The 23,972-nt window shown below is 43.4% G+C and overlaps 1 protein-coding gene across 1 annotated transcript; it reads right to left on the reverse strand.

Moving 5' to 3' along the window:
- Positions 1-1,835: 1,835 nt before the first annotated feature.
- CCNJL (cyclin J like) lies at positions 1,836-23,584 on the reverse strand. Its single transcript, XM_080995276.1, is given in 8 exon segments — positions 1,836-4,674; positions 5,435-5,594; positions 6,611-6,910; positions 9,848-10,058; positions 17,089-17,184; positions 17,186-17,197; positions 22,278-22,390; positions 23,380-23,584. Coding segments are annotated over 8 exon segments (1,362 nt in total). The 5' UTR covers positions 23,402-23,584; the 3' UTR covers positions 1,836-4,226.
- Between the last annotated feature and the right edge of the window lie 388 nt (positions 23,585-23,972).

Consider the following 23,972-nt stretch of genomic DNA (forward strand, 5'->3'; position numbering starts at 1 on the left):
GATATTTTCTCTATAGGAAAGAAAGTTCCATCTTTTTACATCAAGTATTCACTCTGATGATGATGATGATACCCCGCCCATCAGCTGGGTTTCCCCAGCCACTCTAGGGTGGCTCCCAACTGAATATTAAAAACACAATACAGCATTAAACATTAAAAACTTCCCCAAACAATGGTATTCACAACTCACTTCAGCATTAATTTTAGAATGGGTGGTTTAAAAATAAATACAACTTCACATGACTAGATTTTCTTATGTGTAGCTGCTCATTCAGTTAAAAATGTCTCAAAGTCCCATTTCCCAGTCTTTAAACAGGGCATTTTATATTTGTGTGCATGCAAAAAAAGATGGCCAGCATGTGATAATTCATCATGCATCATCACACTTTCCAATCGCATTTGCAACTTTGCAAGGTAGACAATTGCAATATTAACTGATTTTAAAATCCATGACAGCTGAGTGTCCCAAGATACTGAATTATGTTCAACTTCCAAGTGTCCATAGCTCTAGAAGTCACACAGCTTTGACTTTAGTTTGTCACAAGCCACCGAGACAGCAGTTGCTCATTCAGGGGCTCTTTTTAGACATGGCACAGAAGAGGGCTTAGAGCCAAACAGCTTGCAAATGGAAGGCAAGAGGAGAGTAATGGATTTCCTGCTTCCCGCTCTTCCACAAGCCCACTTTGGAGAACCCCAAATCCTCTGGAGTTACATTTTCAGGGACATAGAGGGGATGATCAGCAATAACCCCCCACTCCTTGTGCCTTCTACACATATGGCAAGCTAAAAGTAGTCAGTAAATGTGACACATTGCTCTTCCCATTCATGTTTCCCAAGCTGCTGAGCTGAGCTCCACTTTAAGTGTCTTAAGCTATCATAAAAAATACAGATACAGGCTGTTCTGACTTCTTGCCATGACAAAGGGCACATTGCATACAGACAGCAAGACCTATGCCAGCTGACCCTACCAATATTTGAACAGTCTCCCCTAACCCTACATATATAATCACCTTCTGTAATGAGTTGGCTGCCCAGTGTGAAATTCTACATTATAGTACATTGCCAACCATTTGGTTAACATTGGCAGTAGAGTTGACGGGGGCTAGAAACATGCACGCTGATCCAAGGCTCTCACACACTTGAACAATTAATAGGCGAGAGCATCATCGGAAGAGGCCCTTGAGGAATCCTGCTGCCATCAGTCTATGCAAAGGATGTACGCAGAACTCAGAGCAATCATTCCACAAACAGGTTTCTCAAGTCATACGTAACTGCCATGTGCAACTATAGTTAAATGAAACCACTCTGCTGTCATGAATTTAGGTTTGCCATCACAAATTGCAGCGAACCAAGAAATGAGTTTATCATATGATAATCATCATGCCAATAGCAGCATGATGGGTTTTTACAAGGGGGGGCGGGAAATGTACACGTCCGAAAGGGAAGCATCTGCAGACATGGTTTCCTAAAGCTTTTTTTCCAAAGCCTTGTACCATATTGCAGCATGTCCCATTTCCTTGTTACTTCTTTCATAAATGACTTAAATGAAGTCCGGCGACTCTAGATCTAACTGCAATGCTGAGCTAACGGGAGGCTGAAATGAGTTAGGATAAATGTGTGTGATGCACTGCTGCAGTTCTAAGCATATTAAGAGCCAATGAAATAGTAAAGCATCATATACTAGGAAAACATCACGTTCACCTGCAAATACTGAGAACTTTAATGATTATTGAAGTCTTTCACAGTTCCATTAGTAAAGCGAATGACCCGCGGGCACAAATAGTGTGGGTAGACCCTTCTTCGTAGGAGTATACAAGAAGCGGACACGCACATCAGTATTTTGCACTGTGTTTATTGAATAACCTACTGTAAGATGGAGATACTTATGAATGTCAAATGGGGGCGGGGGAGGCTTCTCTGCAAGGCCAATAAAATGAACACACTGGATTCTACAACCAGAGCTTCCTCAGTAGTATTTACACAATTGGGTGGTTAAAATTTGCTTACAACACACAAAATATTGTAGATACCAAGTCGTATATAAATACAAAAAGAAAACTTCCGGATACTATTCTAATTTTTTGCATAAACACTTTTCATTTAAATCTGTAACAAAAAGGGAACACAACATCTACTTTCATTTTGCTTAAAGTGTGACATGCCCAGACTACAGTACACTTTAAAGACATCAGTCCCCAACCAACATACTTCCTCTGAAAAGGGGAAACACAAGTCTGCACTCTAAAATCCAACTCAACCCTCTCACGAACTATTTTTCTAAAAATTATATAACTTAAAAAGCAGAATGATGAACATCCTACCATCACACACACACACACACACACTGGACTCTAGACAGAATAAAAGCAATATATTGCACATAGTCTGTATTGCAATCCTGAGAACCCTTTTCACAAACAATACTGGCTTTCAGTGACTAACAGGACAAACAGCTGAATATCAAGTGAGCACTTCATATTCTAGCAGGAATCTTCAAAAAAAAAACAAAAAACAAAAAACCCACAGAAATCCTGCGGGAAGCTTAATCGCACCAGTATAGTTAAGATCATGATCCCGAAGTACAGATAAGTGGAACTAAATTGCAATGAATCAATGGGACTTAAGGCAAAATATCATGTTAATCTGGCAAACCCTCCGTTCCCAAATCTGCATTTGCAGAGGTACTGCAAATGTGGAGTGTGGGAACAGGAATAAAATCTAACTGGCTGGGTTGAGTACTTGTCACATATCAATTGAGTTTTCCCTCTACACCTGCCTCGACATCAGCTGCTTTCCCATCAGACAGGCTTCGCTTTTGATTTTGGTACCTCTTAGGAAATGGGGAAGAAATTTAAATGGCTTGGGAGTAACATTTGCATGGGGGAACTGGTAGGTGGGGTAAGCAGCAGTTCCCTGTTTTATGTCCCTGCAAGTGCCTCACTACAGCTCAGGATTTGGTTTACACAGTAAAACACAGGCTTCAGAATCCTTTGCTTTCTCCACCACGTGTGGCTCCACTCTCAAGTAATGGGGGAAGGGAGGGGGAGAGAGAATAAGCCTTTGGATGTACAAGAGCTAAAATGGTGTCTCTATTAAGTGACATTGTGATTTAAAAAAATTATCAGTAGGCCTTTGCTTAAAGTAAACGGTAGCCTAATGTCTTCGCAGGCTGTAAACGAACAGCCTCAACTCTGGTTCAAGGACTGCAGCTTTTAAGACTGACCAGTTTCCAAGGTTACCTCAGGTTCCCTTACTCATGGATCCCTTTAAAAAGAAAATCAACTCCTTCCACACACATTTGACCATATTTAGATAACTAACTCAAACGGCAAGACCAAACATACCACACTAAAAGGCAGCGATTCCTGCAATATTAAGAACATTTTGACAATGAATTGTTTTCAAGTAAACATTAATCCCTGACATAAGTTGTAAACCATGTTTTCCCACAAAATGATCTTTTAGTTACTTAAGGCAGCAGCATCTTAAATATTTTAGAGGTAAAGTTAAGATTGCATTTTAAGAAAAATACGATAAACTTGAGGCCCAAGTGGTGTTTTGTCTACTGATGCCTCACCAGACAAATTAAGGCAAAAGTGGTTTGACTTGTGTTCCAAGTTTAAAGTCTTGTTCTATGAAAATTCCAGTCAAAGCACAGCAAGGAACATTCATTAAAAAAATTCCAGTGACAGTTTCAGAGGTATCAAGGAAATATAAGCCTTGTTAGTGTCAACAGAAGGCTCCAGTGTTATGAGCTGCCACTACAAACTGTGTTCACGGGAGAGCCATCATACAAGTATATCTGATGGCCAGAAGTTTCTCCAGGTTTCTGCTTTTCAGAGTACTGTTTTTAATTACAGTGTTTTTTATTTCAAGTTCGTTGGCACCCCTTCTATGGAGGGTGGAAGCAAGGAGAGGAAAGGGATGTCTCTACATTCCCCACCCCAATTTCAGTAAGTCACTCTTGCAAAAGTAGCATCATGAATTTCGAGGTTTATTTTTGCGTTTCTTCTCAGAAAAATCTTGCTTCTGCAGGAAAGGCACCCATGTTTTAAATGTTAAAAAGAAAAAAGAAAAATCAACGAGGGATTTTTGTCCAAGCTATTGGCAAGTAGTTGCTTCATTGAGCTCCTTTCTATGGTGGCAGGTGCAACTCTGTTTACATACCACCAATGTTTTCCTTCCAAGATGTACTGGTCCTGTCTTCCCCCCTTCCTCTGCAGGTGCTCATCCATCAAAACAACCTGTTGTGTAAGAAGGATGCCCGCTAAAATAGCTACTGCCATAGGTCAGAGCGAGGCAGTGTCTAGGCTCCGTTGAAATGGCTACCTGCATGGTGATAGGCCCTTGAATGGACACTGTTTGCAAAACAGGCTGAAAGCTGGCCTGTAGGGTGGAGTAGGAATGCAGGGAGTCGCTATGGTGGCCCGAGGCAAGGCCACTCAGTCGAGGAGCTTGTAAAGAGTCCCGGTAAGCCGAGCACAGATCCTGTATTGGGGAGTGGAACTGCGGAACGACAGCCGAATGCTGAGCCAGGGGATGGTAACGCGATTGCTGGAAGAGAACTTGAGTCGGGGTTTGAAGGCTGAGGCTTTCCACAACTTGCTGCTGCTGCTGCAACAGCTTCACACGATCCTTTTCCTTGTTGGCTTCTTTGATGTCCTTATCATGAGCTCTGTTAGATAAAAATAAAATCACACACAAGCTTAAAGGCCAGGGTTTTGAAACAGAAAAATAAAATGTGACAGGTAAGTAACTAGCAATCGCTGGGGTTTTTTGGGGACTACAACTCCCATCATCCCTAGCTAGCAGGACCAGTTGTCAGGAATGATGGGAGTTGTAGTTCAAAAACTGTAGTTCAAAAACAGCTGGAGACCCAGGTTTGGGAAACACTGCTCTACACCTATGTCTGGGAATGCTCCAGGCCATTTGGCAGGCATTAGAATCATGTTTCCAAAAGCCGCACTGAAAATTATAGTATTTACAATAAAGTTACAGACACCAAAATACCATTTGCCATCTTATGTCCTAGACCAGCAATGAGAAATTAGTAGACCAGGGTCTAGATGTGTGTACCAGAGCTTTTAAAGAAAAGGAATGGGCCACCAAATTTAGCCATGTCATAAATAACTGCGCTCATCTGTACAGAAAGGGAACAAGGTTTCCCAGTGGGCTTACCAGCTCTACCACTGAGGCTTTTCGGATCTTTGCATGAGTATTGTATTAATACGGCAGGCTGCTATGTCAAGTGTAAATAGCCAGGGCACTGGGGACGCTACATGTTTGCAATCAACATGGTGTCAAGAGTCACACCAGGTAGATGTTAATGTTTGAAATTCTGTCCGCATAGATAGTTTGACGTATTAGTCGCCTGAAAAAACTAACACATAAATAAAACAATGTTCATCAGGTGGCTGTTTTTATTCAAAACTTACATAAGCATGAGTTCGATACATGGAGCAAGATGCTCCCAGGAATAACAAGTTAACAGCTGGAGCTGTGCGGTCCAAGAAGGAGAAACCTCAAGACAGATGCGCGAGGCTCCCACGCAAGCAGCAGCAACCAGAGAAGGCCGAAACGAGAGAAAAACATGATCTGGAAGAAAAGGAATTTCAAATTAGGCCCAAGCACCTCTATCCATAAATGGCAAGACTTTGTCAACTTCTTCCAATAAGTCTGGCAGCAGGCTCATGTGATGTATTCTGGCTGGAGACTAAGACACCACAATGACAGCTTTGGCTCAAGAGAGAGCAAGTCAACTTAGGTCAGCACTTATTGCAAGCAATGCCACTAAATCTACTGTAGTCTCTTTGTGTGCGCAGTGCAACTTTTATTATGGGCAATAACTCAGGCTTCGATGGGCGCTCTTAAGCCAGCATCTGACAGATCGTTGCCATCTGATCTCAGATTTTATAGACCGTTTAAGACTGCAATCATACTGGAAAGAAAACGCCATTAAACTCCGTGGGCTTTACTTCCAGACAAACATGCAGTACTACATGCCAAGTATTGCCTGGCTTTAAAATCCAAATATGGCATATTTCATTTTTAGATTTTGCAATCGCTTAGGGGCAAAATTGAGGAAATGTGGCTTTTACTGGTTCTCAAACTTGCTTCTTCCTTGTGGGGTGGCAAAAGCTTACCATCCCAAGTTCTAGAAGCAAAGGTTGGCTTCTTTGCTCTGAGGTAAGCAGTGGCAAACATAGGGTTGAAATCACACTTCTTCCACAAAAAGACAACAACCAACTCCTATGGAGCTGCAGTGTAAAGGGAAAATGGATGAAAATCACATTTCCACCTTTCCTTCAACAGGAGAATCCTGAGAGTGGAATTCTACTTGTGGCAGCCTCTACGCTGCCCCCATATATTAAAACAAGTTGTGGGTTAGCTTGGTCCAGAGTATGCCTAACCCCAAAACAAGGCCTCAAAGAGCAAGAATTCCCTTTGACAAAGCCTGAGCTTTGATTTCATGCCTTTTCTAAGGTGAGACAAATATTTTGGTGGCATTTGCATTAAACGCAGTGTTTCCCCATATGCAAGGACTGCTATAATCCTGATAAAGGCTACTGCAAGGCAGACATGTGCCTTGGGCCTCTGGACCAAGAAATTACCTTGCAGCGAGACTTCTAGGAAATAGTGAGAATATTTCTCCATGAAAGCTCTGACTTTGGTCACGGATGTGATAGGCCAGCCATTGTGCAGATCGCTCTCGCTAACAGAGGCAAAGAGGTAGTAATCGATGTAATGCGCCGGGGTTGGCAGACAGAGATTCCAGTTAAAAGTTTCCAGGAGCAGAAGTTCCATCTTCAGCAGGTCTTTCTTGGTTAGCGCCAGGTTAAGGCTACACATGTAAGCAAAGCTGTTCAGCTGGTCCAGTTTGGGCACCTTGTCCTCCTTCTCTTCAAACTTGCCTATTGAAAAGAAAGAACAAGCCACTTGAGTTCAAAGTATTCTTTCCGTCTAGATTCTCCTGAACTCAGCTAGAAGCCAATGCTGAAAAACCCAGAATTCAGAGATTCATCAGCCAGACGTTGCCACTGCATGAGATAAACGCTAGTCCAGGCATAGGCAAACTCGGCCCTCCAGATGTTTTGGGACTACAACTCCCATAATCCCTGACCACTGGTCCTGTTAGCTAGGGATGATGGGAGTTGTAGTCCCAAAACATCTGGAGGGCCGAGTTTGCCTATGTCTGCTCTAGTCAAACACAAATAGTACAGAGTATAAAATTATGGGAGCTTTGGAAAAGCATGCAGTCCACTTTCACTGATGAGACAACATGGAAGAAAACTAGAGCATCTCACAATGTGTGAAAGCAATGTTACATAAAGATGCAATACAGTACATAACCAAGACCAGAACAAATGGAAAAATGCTGGCCCACACTTCAAAGAAAAAGGGGGGAAATACACATTATGTTCAATCTGGTTATCTGATTATACACTTTTATTTTATGTCAACTATTACTAATAGGAAAGTGTGATTTAAACAACTATGCCAACCCTTCCAACAGGCACTGCTCAATATTTAAATTTATAGGCCTTGGAAGAACCCAGTCCAGTCTCTACTTTAACAAATTCCAAGAATCCTTTTTCCTCCAGTTTGACAAGTTTCTTTTATTTGCCATCAATATTTTTCCAGCCTAGCAGGATTTAAGATAATATGCAGTAGAAAAGTTTTCTCTCCTGCCCCACCTTTTTGCCAGAGTGGAATACAAAGGCCAGACAATTGACTCAGGAAGGGTAGCAGCCATAAGACACTGAATAGCTTCTGCTGCTTTTGTAGTTTTACAACCACTTCCTTATCTCCTTTCTAGATTGCTCCCTTGGAATCTAGATGCTTCTGAAAACACTGCGGCCATCCTCATCAAGGACTGGCCTTTTAAGAAAACAAAACAAAAAAAACAACTACTGTGACACAATGCTCATCGCTATACGGCCTAGGACCCTCGTACCTATGGGACCCCCTCTCCTGGTATGCCCCACGGAGGACCTTAAGGTCTGCAAATAATAACACTCTGAAGATCCCAGGCCCCAGGGAGATTAGACTGGCCTCGACCAGAGCCAGGGCCTTTTTAGCCGTGGCCCCGGCCTGGTGGAACACTCTCTCACAAGAGACCAGGACCATGAGGTATTTGACATCTTTCCGCAGGGCCTGCAAGACGGAGCTGTTCCACCAGGCCTTTTGTCGTGGTTCAGTGTGATTCTTTTCTTTCTGTATAAGAATAAGCATTAAAGAGGCCTCCTAGCCTGCTCACAGGTCCTTTATAAGACTAGTGGTAGCATTTGGCCCTGGAGAATATCAACCACTCTCAATTTTACCTGTGGACTGCCATCTGTCCAGATTTTAATTTGTTCTGAACTAATTTTAAGATGTATTTTAATTAATTGATTGCCTGTTTTATGTTCTTTGTATACTATGTTAGTTTTATGATGTTAGCCGCCCTGAGCCCGGCTGTGGCCGGGGAAGAATTATTATTATCCTTAAACAGACAAAATATTATGTCAGTATAGCAGCTTTGGACAGGAATATATACAACATGCTAACAGGACAAGCTATACAAGCATGAGGCTGGCAAAAAGTAGATCCTGTCTATCTTGGCCTGGTTAATCCACCTGCAATTATTCTTTTTGCCGGCTGTAGTCTTTAAAAAGAGACTTGAGAGGCTCTAAACAAGCCTTCTCTAACTTGCTCTTGGACCCTCTGTCAAAGTTGGACACCAGTTCACCATCAACCTCAACTAGCATGGCCAGTGGTCAGAGAGGACCATGCACAGGGCACCACATGGTGGAAGGCTACTCTAAGGGTTGGTTCCGAAGTTACCCACCTGCACTTTCTCCCTTGTACAAAGCTTTGGGTTATTAGGACACGTGTCTCTGTGCAAGGCTGACAACTATGTTTTTCTAAAGTGGCCCAAAACTAAAGGGATTCTAGGAGGATATAGCTCAGGATGGATCACTAGGTAAGTACATAGAAAGGGCTGCAGTTTGAGAATGAACTGGCACAGTATCTGCTCTCCATGAATATAATATGGCAGGGGTCAAAGGTGCCCTCTAAATGTAACAGGAACCCCTTTCCATGGGCTCAGTCCACAATTATTGAGTAATATTTAAATGTCAATGTGATGGGCCCCACAGGCTCTGAATAATACAGTAATGCAAGGGGTGATCTGAAGGAAAAGCATCACCCACGGCCTCATTTAAAAGGCATAAAAATGAACCTGTTACTCTCTGTAACAGCTGAGAATCCCTTTTCTCTTAAGCACAGCTTGAAACTTAAGGCTCCTCCCCATACGAGCAAAAAAGAAGTACATCGCTGCAGGAAATTCTAGGCAAAGTTGTTGATACTCTGTTCTAAAAGCAACAGAAACTGCAAGGAGCCATAGTCAACTATTTAATAATAATAATAATAAATTTTTATTTATATCCCGCCCTCCCCAGCCGAAGCTGGGCTCAGGGCATCTAACAACAATCAAAATAATCCAACATTCTAAAAACATTCATTATAAAATTAATTAAAATCAAATTGATGGCAACCATTAAGCAAAATTCTGTGCAGATTGCCAGAGGAGTGGGTCAGGCTGCGCCCTGACCAAAGGCCTGGTGGAACAGCAATAAATATCATACTCTCTGGGCAGGACCAATAGTCTTTTCCTGTTCCATGGTTTCAAAAATGCTTTAGATGATACCTGCTCAAAATAAACAACCTAAAAATATTTTGTTTAATAAATTGAAAAAAAAAAGTTTTCATCAGCTCAGGGCATTTAACCAATATACAGCTTACTTGTTCCCCCACGGACAAGTAGTAACCGCAACAGCATGTATGCATTAACAGGCAAGCTTACTCACTTGCAAGGAGGAGGCAGGCTATCGAGATGACATATAGCTGTTTGACAGCAACATCATAGCGGTCCATAAAGAGATCCAGCAAGTACACAGCAAGGTGTCGGGCTGTGGGGCAGAGCTGGCAGCGGCTGCTGAGGATGGCCAAGAGGTCAGCAAAATAGCGCCGCATCCTGATTTGCGGAGAATGGGCCTTGTACACGGGCAGCTTCAGCTCCTATGGCAACACAAAGGAGGGGGAGGAAAGAAAGAGAGACACAGAGAGAGAAGGGGTATTAACATGAATATCCATTTCAGAAGCCAAAATCCACAGATCACCATCCACCACCTGTTCTGGCAAGTGCTTAGCAACTAACGCAATAAAAAGCAATCCAGCTCTTGTTCTGGATGAATATCCAACCTGTTATTGAAAGACAATGAAAACTTGCGACAACTATTCATACTCCTGAGAATCAGGCAATGGGCAGGGGGAGACCCACACTAAACAACAACAACAACCCACCATCAGCTAGCAATCCCCTCCCACAGGGCTCAAGACCAGGAACCAACATTATTTATAAAGAAACAAACAGACTGCTGCACCCATTAAAGACCAACACATTTATGATGGTATAACCTTTCATGGACTGCCACAATAATTGTTAGTTTTTAAGGGGAGCTACTATTTTATTTATTGTACAAATGTACAAACTGCTTGACAGCCTGAGGTCACCAAAGCAGTGTACAATACAAACAAAGATAAAATACAAAAAATACAATATTCAAAGCATAGTTAAAACCAATCCTACAGGTGTACAATTAATTTTTCATTAACAACTGTGTCACACCTATTAGACCTGGGAAAAGCGTCCCCCCCCACCCTGTGTGTTTTGGATTAAACATCTCAATCCTGCTCAGGGCCCCAACAGCTGCTACTTACACTAGAAAACCTAAGACATGTTAATTTAGGCACTCAAGGAGTTGGCTTCAGGTCTTGTTTGGCCTAGAGGCAAATTCAGCAGAAGGTTGGAATCCAAAGGCAAATTCAAAAGAAAAGTTTATCTTCCATTGTTGGCTCTCCCAAGTAAAGAATTTAGAAACCACCCATTTACAGGTTCAGAACAAGTCAATAACTTTTCAATGACTTACATAGTCATTTTTGGGCACTATTTAATCAAACTGCATAAAATGAATTTGCAGCCCAGACAAGAAATTTAAAGTTGAAGCCCACTTACAGGTCCACTGTATTAAAAGTATGAAAATGGGATGAAATTAGTTTTTTAAAGGATAAGCCAGTTCATGAATTACTTCTTAACCAACTGCAAGATAAGACCTCTTACATAAAAGGACAGCACTGTAAATATTTATGTGAAGGTGAAGAGGACCCATTTCCTCAGGCAAACATGCTTATCTGTCTGTTTAGACACAAGGCCCATTCACAGCTAACATAACAATTATTAGATGGAAGCCTCCAGTCTTGTTCCAAGAGGCAACATCTCATTTGACCTCAGCAGATTCCAGATGAAGGTTTTAAAAACATCCCAGTCAGGGATGGAGTTGAGCTGGCTGTATTTGAAAGATCCAGCTTTCCAGAAAAGTTGCCTAAAACAAAAACACCCCGTCTTCCAGCTAGCAAGGAATTCTACACTGCTCACTGAACAACTCAAAACACCACCTTTACACCCCACCCCATGGACACAACTCTTCATTTACAATAAATATTTACCGAATAAGAGTATAATTACAGTAGATTCAACGAGAGGCATGTTGCACCTGATGGCTTGGTAAGCAGCTTAGGTCTGTAGGCCGACAATGTACCACAACATAGAAACCATGTGCCTACATTCTCTTTCCAAAATGACCTGTGCATCCGAGATCACACCTCAACTGAACGCACGCAAAATGGCCGCCACCTGTATTGACACGCCATTTGGTACAGGACTGGGCATCGTTCTGCCATCACTCCTCAGTAAAACAACGGAGTCCATCACTCCCCAGCCAGTATGACTAGCAGTCAGGGATGATGGGAATTGTAGTTCAACATCAAGAGGGCCACAGGTTTCTCATCTCATCAATATGGACACCATCACATCATGTGCTGGGCACTCAATAAATACTGTAGGCACTATCCAACACCGACTGCGCCAGGGAACACAACACAGATTTCCCTCCCTCTGCTGCCCACATCTGCTCTGAAGGGCTGCCAAATCTTCAAGAAGAGATCTGGAGCTGAATGAAGGGGAGGAGGAAAAGCCCAGCAGCGCAAGAGTAAGTTTGTTGCACAACAAGCTGACACGGAAGGACGTCATCCTTTGCCAAATACAGTGAAATACGCCTAAGAATCAATTTCAGAGCAATATTTCTAGTCAGAAGTGTGTCTTGGAACATTTGCTTGGAATATTAAACAACAGCAACAATGTTGTCTTTTCCACTTCCAAAATTTCTAAGGACTCGATCCCTCTCTAAAGTTGCATTCAGAAGCACAGTACATTTGGGGAGCCAGCAACCCATCCTTTCTATTTGAGGATGTGAACTTAATTTTGCAAATGCAAGGAAGGAGCCATATGTCAAATGGCGTATGGCCTACAATTTGTTCCAAATTGTACGATGTAGAGTAGGGTGGGGTACAACTTTTTTCAGAAAAAGCTTGGGCCATAGTGGGGCATAGCAATTTGGGTAAAAGAAGGCATCCTACGTAAATATATTGCATTATTTAAAGCCGACACCGCTTGTGGGTTACCGGAAAAAGATTGTGTTTACTGTACAATAAAGCATAAGGCACAAAAGCAGGCTTAAAAGCACATACAAATGAACCGAATGCCCTACACATTGCACATGTATATGAACAAGTTTTGATCCCCCAGATTGCTGCCACTTGAAAACATTGTTTTGTTTGCCTTCTGATGTCTCCAGTCACCAGTCCACTTACCTGGAATAACTACATGGTGGCTTTTGAAGGATTAAGTTCCAATGTAAACCTTACCAATCCCTACTTGCTTCAAAGTTTTGTGAAACTCAGCCGAGGCTGTTGCCATGCCTTGATAGACCCTGAAACAGGCGTGGAGTCCCTCTCCCTCATGCGATGACAGGAGGAAGAATTGCCTGCCCCCAACCCCATGTCTGTCGCTGCTGCCGTTCACATGCCTAAAACTGTATTTGCAGAGGTTCCTCTGCAATTTAGGAACCAGACAGTTTGCCATTCCACACACAGAGTGCAGTGCGGTTGGACACAGCGCCATGACGTCAAGAGTCCAGGGGTTCACAAACTGTTTCCAATGAGTTTCATTCAGGTGATCCATACCATATTTACGGATTTGGGTTGAAGATAGGAAATGGCACAGCCATCACATTAAATGCTGATAAGGATTTTTTTTATTTGTAATTTTTCTTGCTTCTTTTATACTTGCACTGTATATTTTTGTATTGCAATTTGAACCCATGGAATACAATTGATATATAACACAAGTGGCAAGTAAAAGACCATTAAAAATCCTCCAGCACCTAGCAAAGCTCATTACAATTGCTACAACAGACAGAAATATCATTAAGCGAGGCCCTCAGCAATTTTCAAGTGGTCCATGGAGAGGGGGGGAACCACTGCCCTCCTTATGTGAGGGAAACTTAATGCTTGAACAAGGCTAGAGTTGAAGAATAGCAGAGATGGGATTCTTTTTTCAGAATCCAGGAGAGCTGCTGGACTCCGTTGTTTTACTGTATCTCATTCATTATTGTAAATAAGTGTGTGGTTGTTACTGTTTTTTGAAAAACAAATGGATTTCCCCCCCCCCAACATATGCCTCCATCCTCTTGTTTGATGTCAGAAAGGGTTACATATACAAAACTAAGATGATATATCCTTCATATACCGTATTTTTCCATGTATAACACGCCCCCGTGTATAAGAAAATGGCAAATTTAGAAAATGGCACAAAGTTGTTGTGTTTTTTTTTGGGGGGGGGGAGTGCAGTAAATAACCCGATGGTTACAATCACTCATGTCACTCACTGACAATCGCTCAAATCTGCAACAAGTGGCTGCCCAATCGCCAACAGCGGAAGGAAATCGCAAGCACAATTGACGCAGCGGCAGCCAATCCAAAGCAGCCCTTGAAACAACAACCAATCACACACCAAAGACAATCTGCAGCTTGTGGCTGCAACCAATCACCCTTCACCCCTACCCACTATCAATGTATAAGACATAAGACAACCCCAGTTGTTGTTTTTTTACATAAACCTCGTCCAATAAATGGAAAAGTATGGTATATATAAAAAGTAGCAGCTTAAAGACAACCAAGTATTACATAACTCTCTCCTTCAAGCCTTGGGGCCAATTCACAGGTGGTATTTTTTGTTGTGTACAGGTTAAAAATTAGAATGTGTGTGTCTTAAAATACACATACAGTACGAACTACTAGTGCGGGATACTCTCTTTCGATTGGCTGGCAGCTCTCTGCCGTGTGTGTATGCCATGTGGAAAACACAAGTGAACCAACCCTTGGATAATAATTTTTCTCTGGCTAGCTGAGACACTCAGGGGCTTTTGTTGCTCTTGGCCAGGGATAGGCAACCCAAGGCCTGTGGGCCAGATGCAGCCCAATCGCCTTCTCAATCCGGCCCACGGACAGCCCAGGAATCAGTGTGTTTTTACATGAGTAGAATGTGTGCTTTTATTTAAAATGCATCTCTGGGTTATTTGTGAGGCATAGGAATTTGTTCATTCCCCCCCCAAAAAAATATAGTCCGGCCCACCACATGGTCTGAGGGACGGTGGACCGGCCCATGGCTGAAAAAGGTTGCTGACCCCTGCTCTTGGCAAACCAACCAAACTATCTAATGTTGAGAAGGGACAGGTGTGCCAAATGATAACAAAATCAAATTATCATGAAATCCTGACATTTGCTCATTATTTCCCAGGATTTAAAAGGACCCAGGGCAACCTCTATTGTGGCCTTTCATTCAGCTATATATATAAGTTACACACAAAGACAAAGCTATACATACCGTAATTTTCTTTCCAAAGAAAACACACAACAATTCAAGTTACTTTTCCTGTGTAAATTTCACCTTGAACAAGTATATTCACTTTGACATATTCCAATTGTAACCAAAGAACACAATGAACAATGGAAAAATACAAGCCAAAGGAAGGTGTAGGAGGGGTGAGAAATATATGCCCTGCAGCCTATTGCTATTGCCTGTTTTGTGTGGGCTGGTGGAGGGTTCTGAGAATTACTAGTTTTCCTTTTGTGAAAAGATCTTCCATTGTGTTTATGACAATTTCTTAGATTACCCTCATGCTTCAAGGCATACCCATGTCAGAATGTGTATGTTATCCTCAACAATGCTTTGTGAAAGATCACTAAAGATTTTACATACATCCACACTTTAACATAATTATCACCACCTGTATTTCCGACATCTCCATTTCCCTCTAACTTCATGGCCAACCCCTTCCTTTCTCTTTTTCTTTCTTTCTTTCTTTCCATGTGCATATACACCTGTCAACTCAGGATAATGCGTCATACATCTAGTGAAGCAAGCTGTAGTTGACAAAAGCTAACACCATAATAATTTTTTTTAAGTCTTTCAAGTGCCACAAGGCTTTTGGTTAATTTGAGACATGCAGACACCCCCTCCATACTTGCAAATAGCAGGAACATGAACCTAAGACACATTTCCCCCAAGTCATGCTTGACACCTGTTCAAGGCCCTCCCTCCAAAAACACTGCCTTTGCCAAGACATGGGAACAAACCTCCAGACAGAGGAAACATCTCTCACGGAGGAGGGACAGGACAAAAAGCTAGGTACAGTGGTACCTCTAGATGCGAATGGGATCAGTTCCGGAGCCCCGGTCGCATCTAGAAGCAAATGTAACTAGCGATGGCACGTCTGCGCACACACGCGTTGCTTTTCGCCGCTTCTGCGCATGACGTCATTTTGAGTGTCTGCGCACGCGCAAGCGGCAAAACCCGGAAGTAACAAGCTCCGGGTTGCCGTGGAGCGCAACTTGAACGCGCTCAACCCGAAGCACATTCAACCCGAGGTATGACTGCAGAGTGGAGGACAGGAACCTGAGCAGGCTTGCAAGGAACAGCACCGCAGTAACCACTTCAGACCAGTACAGGTGCACAGCACCCGCAATATTAAAGCAAGGATTTTCACTAGAACTAATAAGGAATTTAACACAGTTGAGAGACATTTCCTTGTAAATGTATATATTTCATGCTCTAGGAGCTCAGAAAGGTGCATCATTGAATACGCTCAGGGCGGGGGCTCATTCAGGACAAACCTATACTGTCAGCTTTATCTCAACTCGCTGACCCATTTGCAAGGCAATATCCCTTTCACACATATCCTTCTTAGAATGAATGTGTCCTAATCAAGTCCCCAGTGAAAAGTTGCTTTCATATGGCCCTCTTCCCTGTCTGCGTCACCACACTCTTTTCCATAAAAGCTGCTGATCCTAACCACACATTTTCTTGCAAACAAATCCAATTGACTCCAAATAACTGTCTTTAGGACTGGGCCTCAGTCTCCTGCTTTAAACTACCATATTTTTCGCTCTATAGGACGCACCAGACCACAAGATGCACCTAGTTTTTGGAGGAGGAAAACAAGAAAAAAAAAATCTGAATCTCAGAAGCCAGAACAGCAAGAGGGATCGCTGCGCAGTGAAAGCAGCAATCCCTCTTGCTGTTCTGGGATAGCTGTGCAGCCTGCATTCACTCCATAAGACGCACACACATTTCCCCTTAATTTTTAGGAGAGAAAAAGTGAGTCTTATAGAGCAAAAAATATGGTATCTATTCACTCCCTCTTTAATCTACAGTGACTACTTATCAGCTTTTGCAATAGAGTTGAAGACAGTGAGCCAATCTTTTTAGCATGCAATTCAGGCTCTCATCCACCTTGAAAAATAATTTGGCTGAATGTATCAATTTAAGATTTTTTTTGTTTTGTTTTCCAACAGCACACTACATGGGAGCAGGATAGGAATCAACACTAACAATGGAGTCCAGAGTAATTACATATTGCTTTCTTCTAGAGGTAGATGGGGGAACGACGATGAAGACGACCTATTCAGTATCTTTCTTCCATACAGCGCAACCTAAGGTGTAAGATGCAATGTACTTCTAACTTGCTCCCATTTAAAGTGCATTGAGGACTGCAGTCTTTCACTGTAAGAATCAACCACCACGGAAAAAAGTTTTGGACACAGCAAAGGCAGAGCAGGTAAGAGTGCAGAGACAGGGAGGCTAACTGACCTTCAACCTCAAAGTCTGATGAATCTCTGCTGCAAGGTCTCCTTTCCACCATGGCTCTTCCATCTTTAGACTTCCCATCCAAAATCTGGTCTGGGAGGAAAGGCAATACCTAGGTAGGGAGAAATAAACAGTGAACCAGACTAACCAACATTTTCTACCTAGTCAAGTTGTTATGGGTTGTAGCCTAACAGACCCATCCTACGGAAATCAACAGGCTTCAGGGCACATGTCCCTGCATGGGATCTGGCTGTTATTAAGTTCTTTTGGCTGAGACCTTTTAGTTGTAACATCCTCCCCCCGCCAAAAGAGAGAGGGCAAGGGGAAAGGGCAATTACACCCACGTTTTCTACCGGGGTCCAATTCAGTCCAGCGAACTTCTATCAAACACCCGGGTTTTCTCCCCGCTTTATTAAATCGCAGATTTCCATGCGGCCACAGTCGCCCAAGGAATCTCGGCGGCCACAGGTCTGCCTTACCTGCAAGACGGGTCCCTCCCCCTCCCCGCGCCCTTTCCTTTTGCAGAAAAGCCGCCAAGGACGCTTCCATGTGCACCAGCCCATCCGAAGGGAGGGCACCTGAGAGATCTACTACTTCCTCGCCGCGATCACTTCTTTGCAGAACTCTCACCAAGGCTTGCCCACCTCCAAAGATTTGGGAACAAACCTCTCTCTCTCTTCCCTCTCGGCCACCCCCACTCCCGGTCTGCTAGAGCACTCATAACTGCACAACTTCTTTGTTTAAAGGCAGGCTACCTTTAATTGAAAAGAGCCATAACTGCAAGTTGCACGACACTCCCCCCTCCCCCGCAGTCCGCAACTCCCCACAAAGTGCGAAGACGGCGCCCGCCCACGCAGCGCTTACCTTTTTGCCTCTCTTCGCCCTCCAAACCGGGATCCCCAGCCTTTGTCCTACCCGGCATCCAGCTATTTCTTGCTGGAAAAATACTGCAGCCCAGGCAGAAGGGGGAGCATTTAAACTTATCTCTCTGCGCGCCCCCCCTCCCCTCCCTCCGCCTCCAGTTCCCCAATGTTGAACTTAGAGTCTGGCGGGAAGGGCGGAGGTGAGATGCATATCCGCCCCCCTCTCGCTCCCCGCCGTGTAGCTGGTGGAGGGCGAGAAGGTGCTCTCCCCGCCCTTTAGCCGCTTCTCTCCTCCTCCCTCCCTCCCTCCCCCCGCAGATCCTGCTCTGGATGGAAGATCCCAAGAGCAAGAGGAGGAGGAGGGGGAGATTACACGCCGGCGCCGCATTGCGCACGCGCGCGCACACCTAGGAGCCCTTTCGCTTCTTTGCGTGCAGCAGCCTTCCCGCGCTCCTTTTCGCGCGGGGGAGTCCTGCTCGCTCAATCATTCATTCGTCTGTCCGCCCGTGGACTTCCTCTGAAACCAGCGCCAAGGCTACCGCCGCCCGAGCCCCTCTCCCCTGTCCCGACCCTCTCGGCGCTGCTGTTGCTGCTGCTGCTGCTCCGCTTCTCCTGCGGGGCAATTTCAAGAAGCGCCCAAACTGCAGCTTCATTCAAAACGAACTAATCCAGGCAAGGGGTCCGATCACATCGGAGGCACTAACGGGTGTTGTAGGTGGGTGACGGACCGACTCGGCTGCAGTCCGAGGAAAGAGGCTCTTGCTGTAATAGGTGCTCGTCTCCCACCGCTGTAAGTGGGATCGTGCCACAATCCTCCAAAACTGACCCAGTTCAAAGCTCACCTGGGCTTGCGGGATTCCTCCATTCCCCAGTAATAATAATAATAATAATAATAATAATAATAATAAGTTGCATAATAAGACATCACCTTACCAACAAAGGTCCGTATAGTTAAAGCCATGGTTTTCCCAGTAGTGATGTATGGAAGTGAGAGCTGGACCATAAAGAAGGCTGATTGCCGAAGAATTGACGCTTTTGAATTATGGTGCTGGAGGAGACTCTTGAGAGTCCCATGAACTGCAAGAAGATCAAACGCATCCATTCTGAAGGAAATCAGCCCTGAGTGCTCACTGGAAGGACAGATCGTGAAGCTGAGGCTCCAATACTTTGGCCACCTCATGAGAAGAGAAGACTCCCTGGAAAAGACCCTGATGTTGGGAAAGATTGAGGGCACAAGGAGAAGGGGACGACAGAGGACGAGATGTTTGGACAGTGTTATAGAAGCAACCAACATGAGTCTGACCAAACTGCGGGAGGCAGTGGAAGACAGGAGTGCCTGGCGTGCTCTGGTCCATGGAGTCACGAAGAGTCAGACACGACTAAACAACTAAACAACAACAAAAGTTGCATTTAAAGGAGAATGTAATGCCGGCCCCAACACATTTTCTTGCCGTATTAGGAAAGCAAATTCTAGCCCTTCTTACCTGGGAACAAGCCTCATTTTAATACAACAGAACTTATTTCTGAGTAGACATGGTTTAAGTTTGCACTGTCGATCCATGCAACAGGTCCTTTTAAACTGTTTTTACATAGTCGAAATAAAAAAAATTCCTTCCTGTAGCACCTTAAAGACCAACTAAGTTAGTTCTTGGTATAAGCTTTCGTGTGCATGCACACTTCTTCAGATACACTGAAACAGAAGTTACCAGATCCTTCTATATATTGAGAAGGTGGGGAGGGGTATTTTATTTCGACTATGGCAGACCAACACGGCTACCCATCTGTAACTGTTTTTACATAGTGTTTTAATTCATGAAACCCATCCTAGGACCTTAGGGCGAAGGGCAGGTAATAACAATAGCAATTTATCTGTTATCAGATGTTGGGAAAGCTGGACTTGGATGTGAAAGCACTTAGCCCAATGTAATCAGTTATCGTTTTAAAAGCTGCCCTGCCAGGTTTTAGGTGGGAGGCTTCCAAGCCATATCCGGAGAAAATGCCAGATTTAAATTTGGTCCTTCTGCATTTAAAGCAGGTACTCTTCCATAGAGAGATGGCCCCTCCTTCTAAGACAAAAATAGGAAAAGGCAAAGCCACACCAAGACTTCAGTCACCGGTCAAAAGTGTCATGCGTGTAGTAGAAACGCAGTGGAATGCACAGGGAGATGCTGTGAGTTGTAAAAAAGAACCACTCACAAATATTAAATGCTGTAGAAGTGCATTCAACTAGTGAAGGAGAAAGTACCAGGTCAGATGATGGCGTGCTGCCTGATACTTCTCAATCATTTTCCTTCCTGTGCTTTCGGAATCCATCCTTCTAGAACCTAACAACACACAGGTCTACCTCCAAACCAAAGGACCGAATATACAGTACAACAATGTGGCATGAAGCTCAAGGCTTTAAAAGCATTTTAAACTGAAAATAGAGACAAATTAGTTAACAATTCAGTAGCTTACACAAAAGAAATTTGTGATGGTCTGGGGATAGTCATGGATTGTCAGTGTAGAAAGAAGAAACTGTTGGCAGGTGAAGAATCATGAGATGATGCTGAATTGTCATGAAACTGAGTTGAAGAGAGAAATGTTTCTTTCACTGAACAGAGTGATCCAAGAAATCACCAACAGCTTCATGAACTTGCTGAAAAATATGCCTTCCTTACTCCATCGAATCGTTTGAATGATAAATATGAATGTCAACTAAATAATGATCATGACTATGACATTAATAGGGAAGAGTTCCTCGCTGAGAGAAAAAGACTTAAGAGTTTTTAAGAGACAAAACAGAGATGTGGAAGAAAAGCGACGGACCCCTTGAACTTTTGCAGTTTATTCTAAAATACAGTCTTGGGAATTTAGCTCCAAATAGAGTACCCTATCCTAGTTTATCAAGCACTCTGAAGTTTTGCAAACTGATTTGCCCTCACATGCATTTTGTGCAGCAAATCACTATTTTTGCTTCTTTACATATGGAATAAATGGGGGGGGGGGGATTGTTTGCCCAAAGCAACACCTTTTCTGATTTGTTTATATTTAATGGCAGAAATATGGCTACATGAGAAATAATTGCATTTTTTATTTAAAAAACTGTCATGATGAATGTGCGTGCACACGCACACTGGCCCTGATAAACTTTTGCCAACGTTTCTTTTCTTAGTGGCAGGCCTCGTTTTGCTTTCAATGTGAGCAGCAAAGGTTGCAGAAAGGAAAGCTTTCCCCCGTAATGAGGATGCCATTATACAAATTCTGCTAAATTCTTGTTTCTAGGCCAGCTGTAGCAAGGGCAAAGCAGACAGTTCCTGATACAGTAAATAGGACCAGTATTAAGTTACTTGTGAAGATAGTACGTGCTGGGCGGAAGCAACCTGGACTTAGGTGTACAAGGGGGGAAAGAATGTTTGCTGATCCTGGTGATGGATAAGAGTCTGCAGGGCAGAATCATAATGCCGTACTTCTCCGCCTGAAGGCACAGCCTTCATGTGGCAAACTCCCACCTGCTTTCCAGCTGCCGAGGAACTGAGGACACTGAACAGGTGGGATATTGCATAGCTGAAGCAAGGATGGGGAAAGATTGAGAGGAATGAAACCGAATGTGTGATATCTCTCTTGGTGGGGAATACTAGAAGGATTTGGGCACTGATAGCTGTCCTGGCCCACAGAAGTGGGTGGGATTAGGAGTTAAGAAGGATGAGAAGCAATAGCTCAGGGGATTACAAACTTTGAGACCAGCCTTCTAGTTTACTTCCTTGCTTATGGCAGATTAGACATGTAAAACCTAGAGCAATTTTTTACTTCAATTTGGAATAAAACTGCACACCAATCAACACTTAGGGAATTTCTCATGTTTCTTAAGAGCCTACCTACGTGTCATGCTTGAGAAGAAAATATAACAAATTAGAGAACAGGCCACGATGGTAATCCTAGAATTCTAGAATCAGAATCTGGAGAGTTGCGTTTACTTATCCAAGACCTCGTTGCCAAGTAAACAAAAGTGCCAGCTGAGTGGAACGCAGAATCTGGTGATGCTTCTAGTGTTCACAGCAACATCAAACTTTACATTTATACTGAAACTGGAGTAATGCATTGCTTCTTTGTCGCTTATAAAATGCACAGCTAGAAGTTTATGTCTGCCTTTCCACAATTCCAATGCCATATATACACAGATGAAAACAAATTATTTCTGAAATCACATGTCATTAGTTTCCAGAGTGTAAGGCACCATCTTTGGGTAGAGTTGAGATGAATGGTGGAAAGGCTTAAAAGTGAATCATCCTTGTAACGTGTTTACAAACCCAGCAAGATAATGAGATACAAACCTCCATGGCCACTCACCCTTGGTTTATTATCGTATTCAGCTATAGACACTTTCCAGAGCCTTGCAAACCTCAGCTCCCATATCTGGTGGCATGGAAGTGGGGGTTTAAAAGTACTTTGATTTCTTTGACCTGCGGAAGGCACATAATGGCTATGTTATGTCACTGTGAGACATGTGGGCAGGAACTGGCAGTAAGTATTCTGACTGCAGGAAATCTGATTTTGGGGCTCACAACATGGGAAAGGCAACAGTTTACAAAATTAAAACATTTAAAAACTCACTTTTTATTCTTATTAAAGCTTTCTATTCTTATTTTTTCTTACCGCCTACCAGCAGATGCTTAATTTAAGAAATAATCAGCATTTTGCTAAGTGTGTTCAACATTAAAGGTAAAGGGACCCCTGACCGTTAGGTCCAGTCGTGGACAACTCTGGGGTTGCGTGCTCATCTCGCTCTATAGGCTGGGGGAGCCAGCGTTTGTCTGCAGACAGCTTCTGGGTCATGTGGCCAGCATGACTAAGCTGCTTCTGGTGAAACCAGAGCAGCGCACAGAAATGCCGTTTATCTTCCCGCCGGAGCGGTACCTATTTATCTACTTGCACTTTGACGTGCTTTCAAACTGCTAGGTTGGCAGGAGCAGGGATCGAGCAACGGGAGCTCACACCGTCACGGGGATTCGAACTGCCGACCTTCTGATCGGCAAGTCCTAGGCTCTGTGGTTTAACCCACAGTGCCACCCGCGTCCCTTGTGTTCAACCTTACTACTATATAATAATATTAATTTTATAAATCGCAATACCCTAAAACAGTTTAAGTCAGGGGTGGGGGACCTGTGTCCCTCCCGATGTTGCCAGACTACAACACCCATCATTCTTAACCATTGGCTATGCTGCTTGGGACTCATGGGAGTTGGAGCATAGTGACCTCTGAAAGGCCACAGGTTTCCCCATTCCTGATTTAAATGGACAGAAGAGCAGCATTTTTTTGGGGGGGGGACCTAAAACAGTTTCTTTCTTACTGGGTTTCTTCCACCTTTGTGAAATTAATCTAATGGCTGCAGATTGCCTTCCCCATTTCTAGAGCCTCACTAAGGTACCCCCCTCCCAGAGGCAAATTCACCTGCAAGGTTGACTCCTGGCATAACAAACTCCAGTGGTGTCCCTGGAAGTAGCTAGTTTACAGAGGTGATCTTTCTTAGCGTAGTCATTGGTTGTAACTATATTGTAAGAGAGCCATCTCACATGAATTTATTGGAGAAGATAAAAGTCTTAAAATAATTACCAGGTATATGAGATCTGTAAAAAAAGGATGAACTTCCTTCTGAGTGGATCTCTGAGAACTCTCTTTAACAACTGCCCAACTGTCAAAACATCAGAATCTCGGAATACCCAGTGGAAGTCTTTACCATTGCTTAAAGGTATGCCATCAGCAGCAGAGTCTTCACTCCAAGTATGGATGTGCTATGACTACTCAGCTTCTTCCAGAGTGTTAAGGCTGCCCTTAACTTGAAGGATATAGGAGGAAGAGAATAAAATTTAACATGCGCTCCTCGCTTGCTGAGGTTAGGGCATATGAATATGCATCATGAGCACAGAATTCCTTATTCTGGGATGTAAAGCTGCAATCCTAACTGCATGTACTCAGAAATGAATCCTAGTGAATTCAGTGGTGCATAATATAAACTGGAAGCAGTGCATTGAAGAAGATTCACT

This window comes from Podarcis pityusensis (assembly GCF_964106645.2).
Source record: "Podarcis pityusensis genome assembly, chromosome: 2".
NCBI classification, from domain to species: Eukaryota; Metazoa; Chordata; class Lepidosauria; order Squamata; family Lacertidae; genus Podarcis; species Podarcis pityusensis.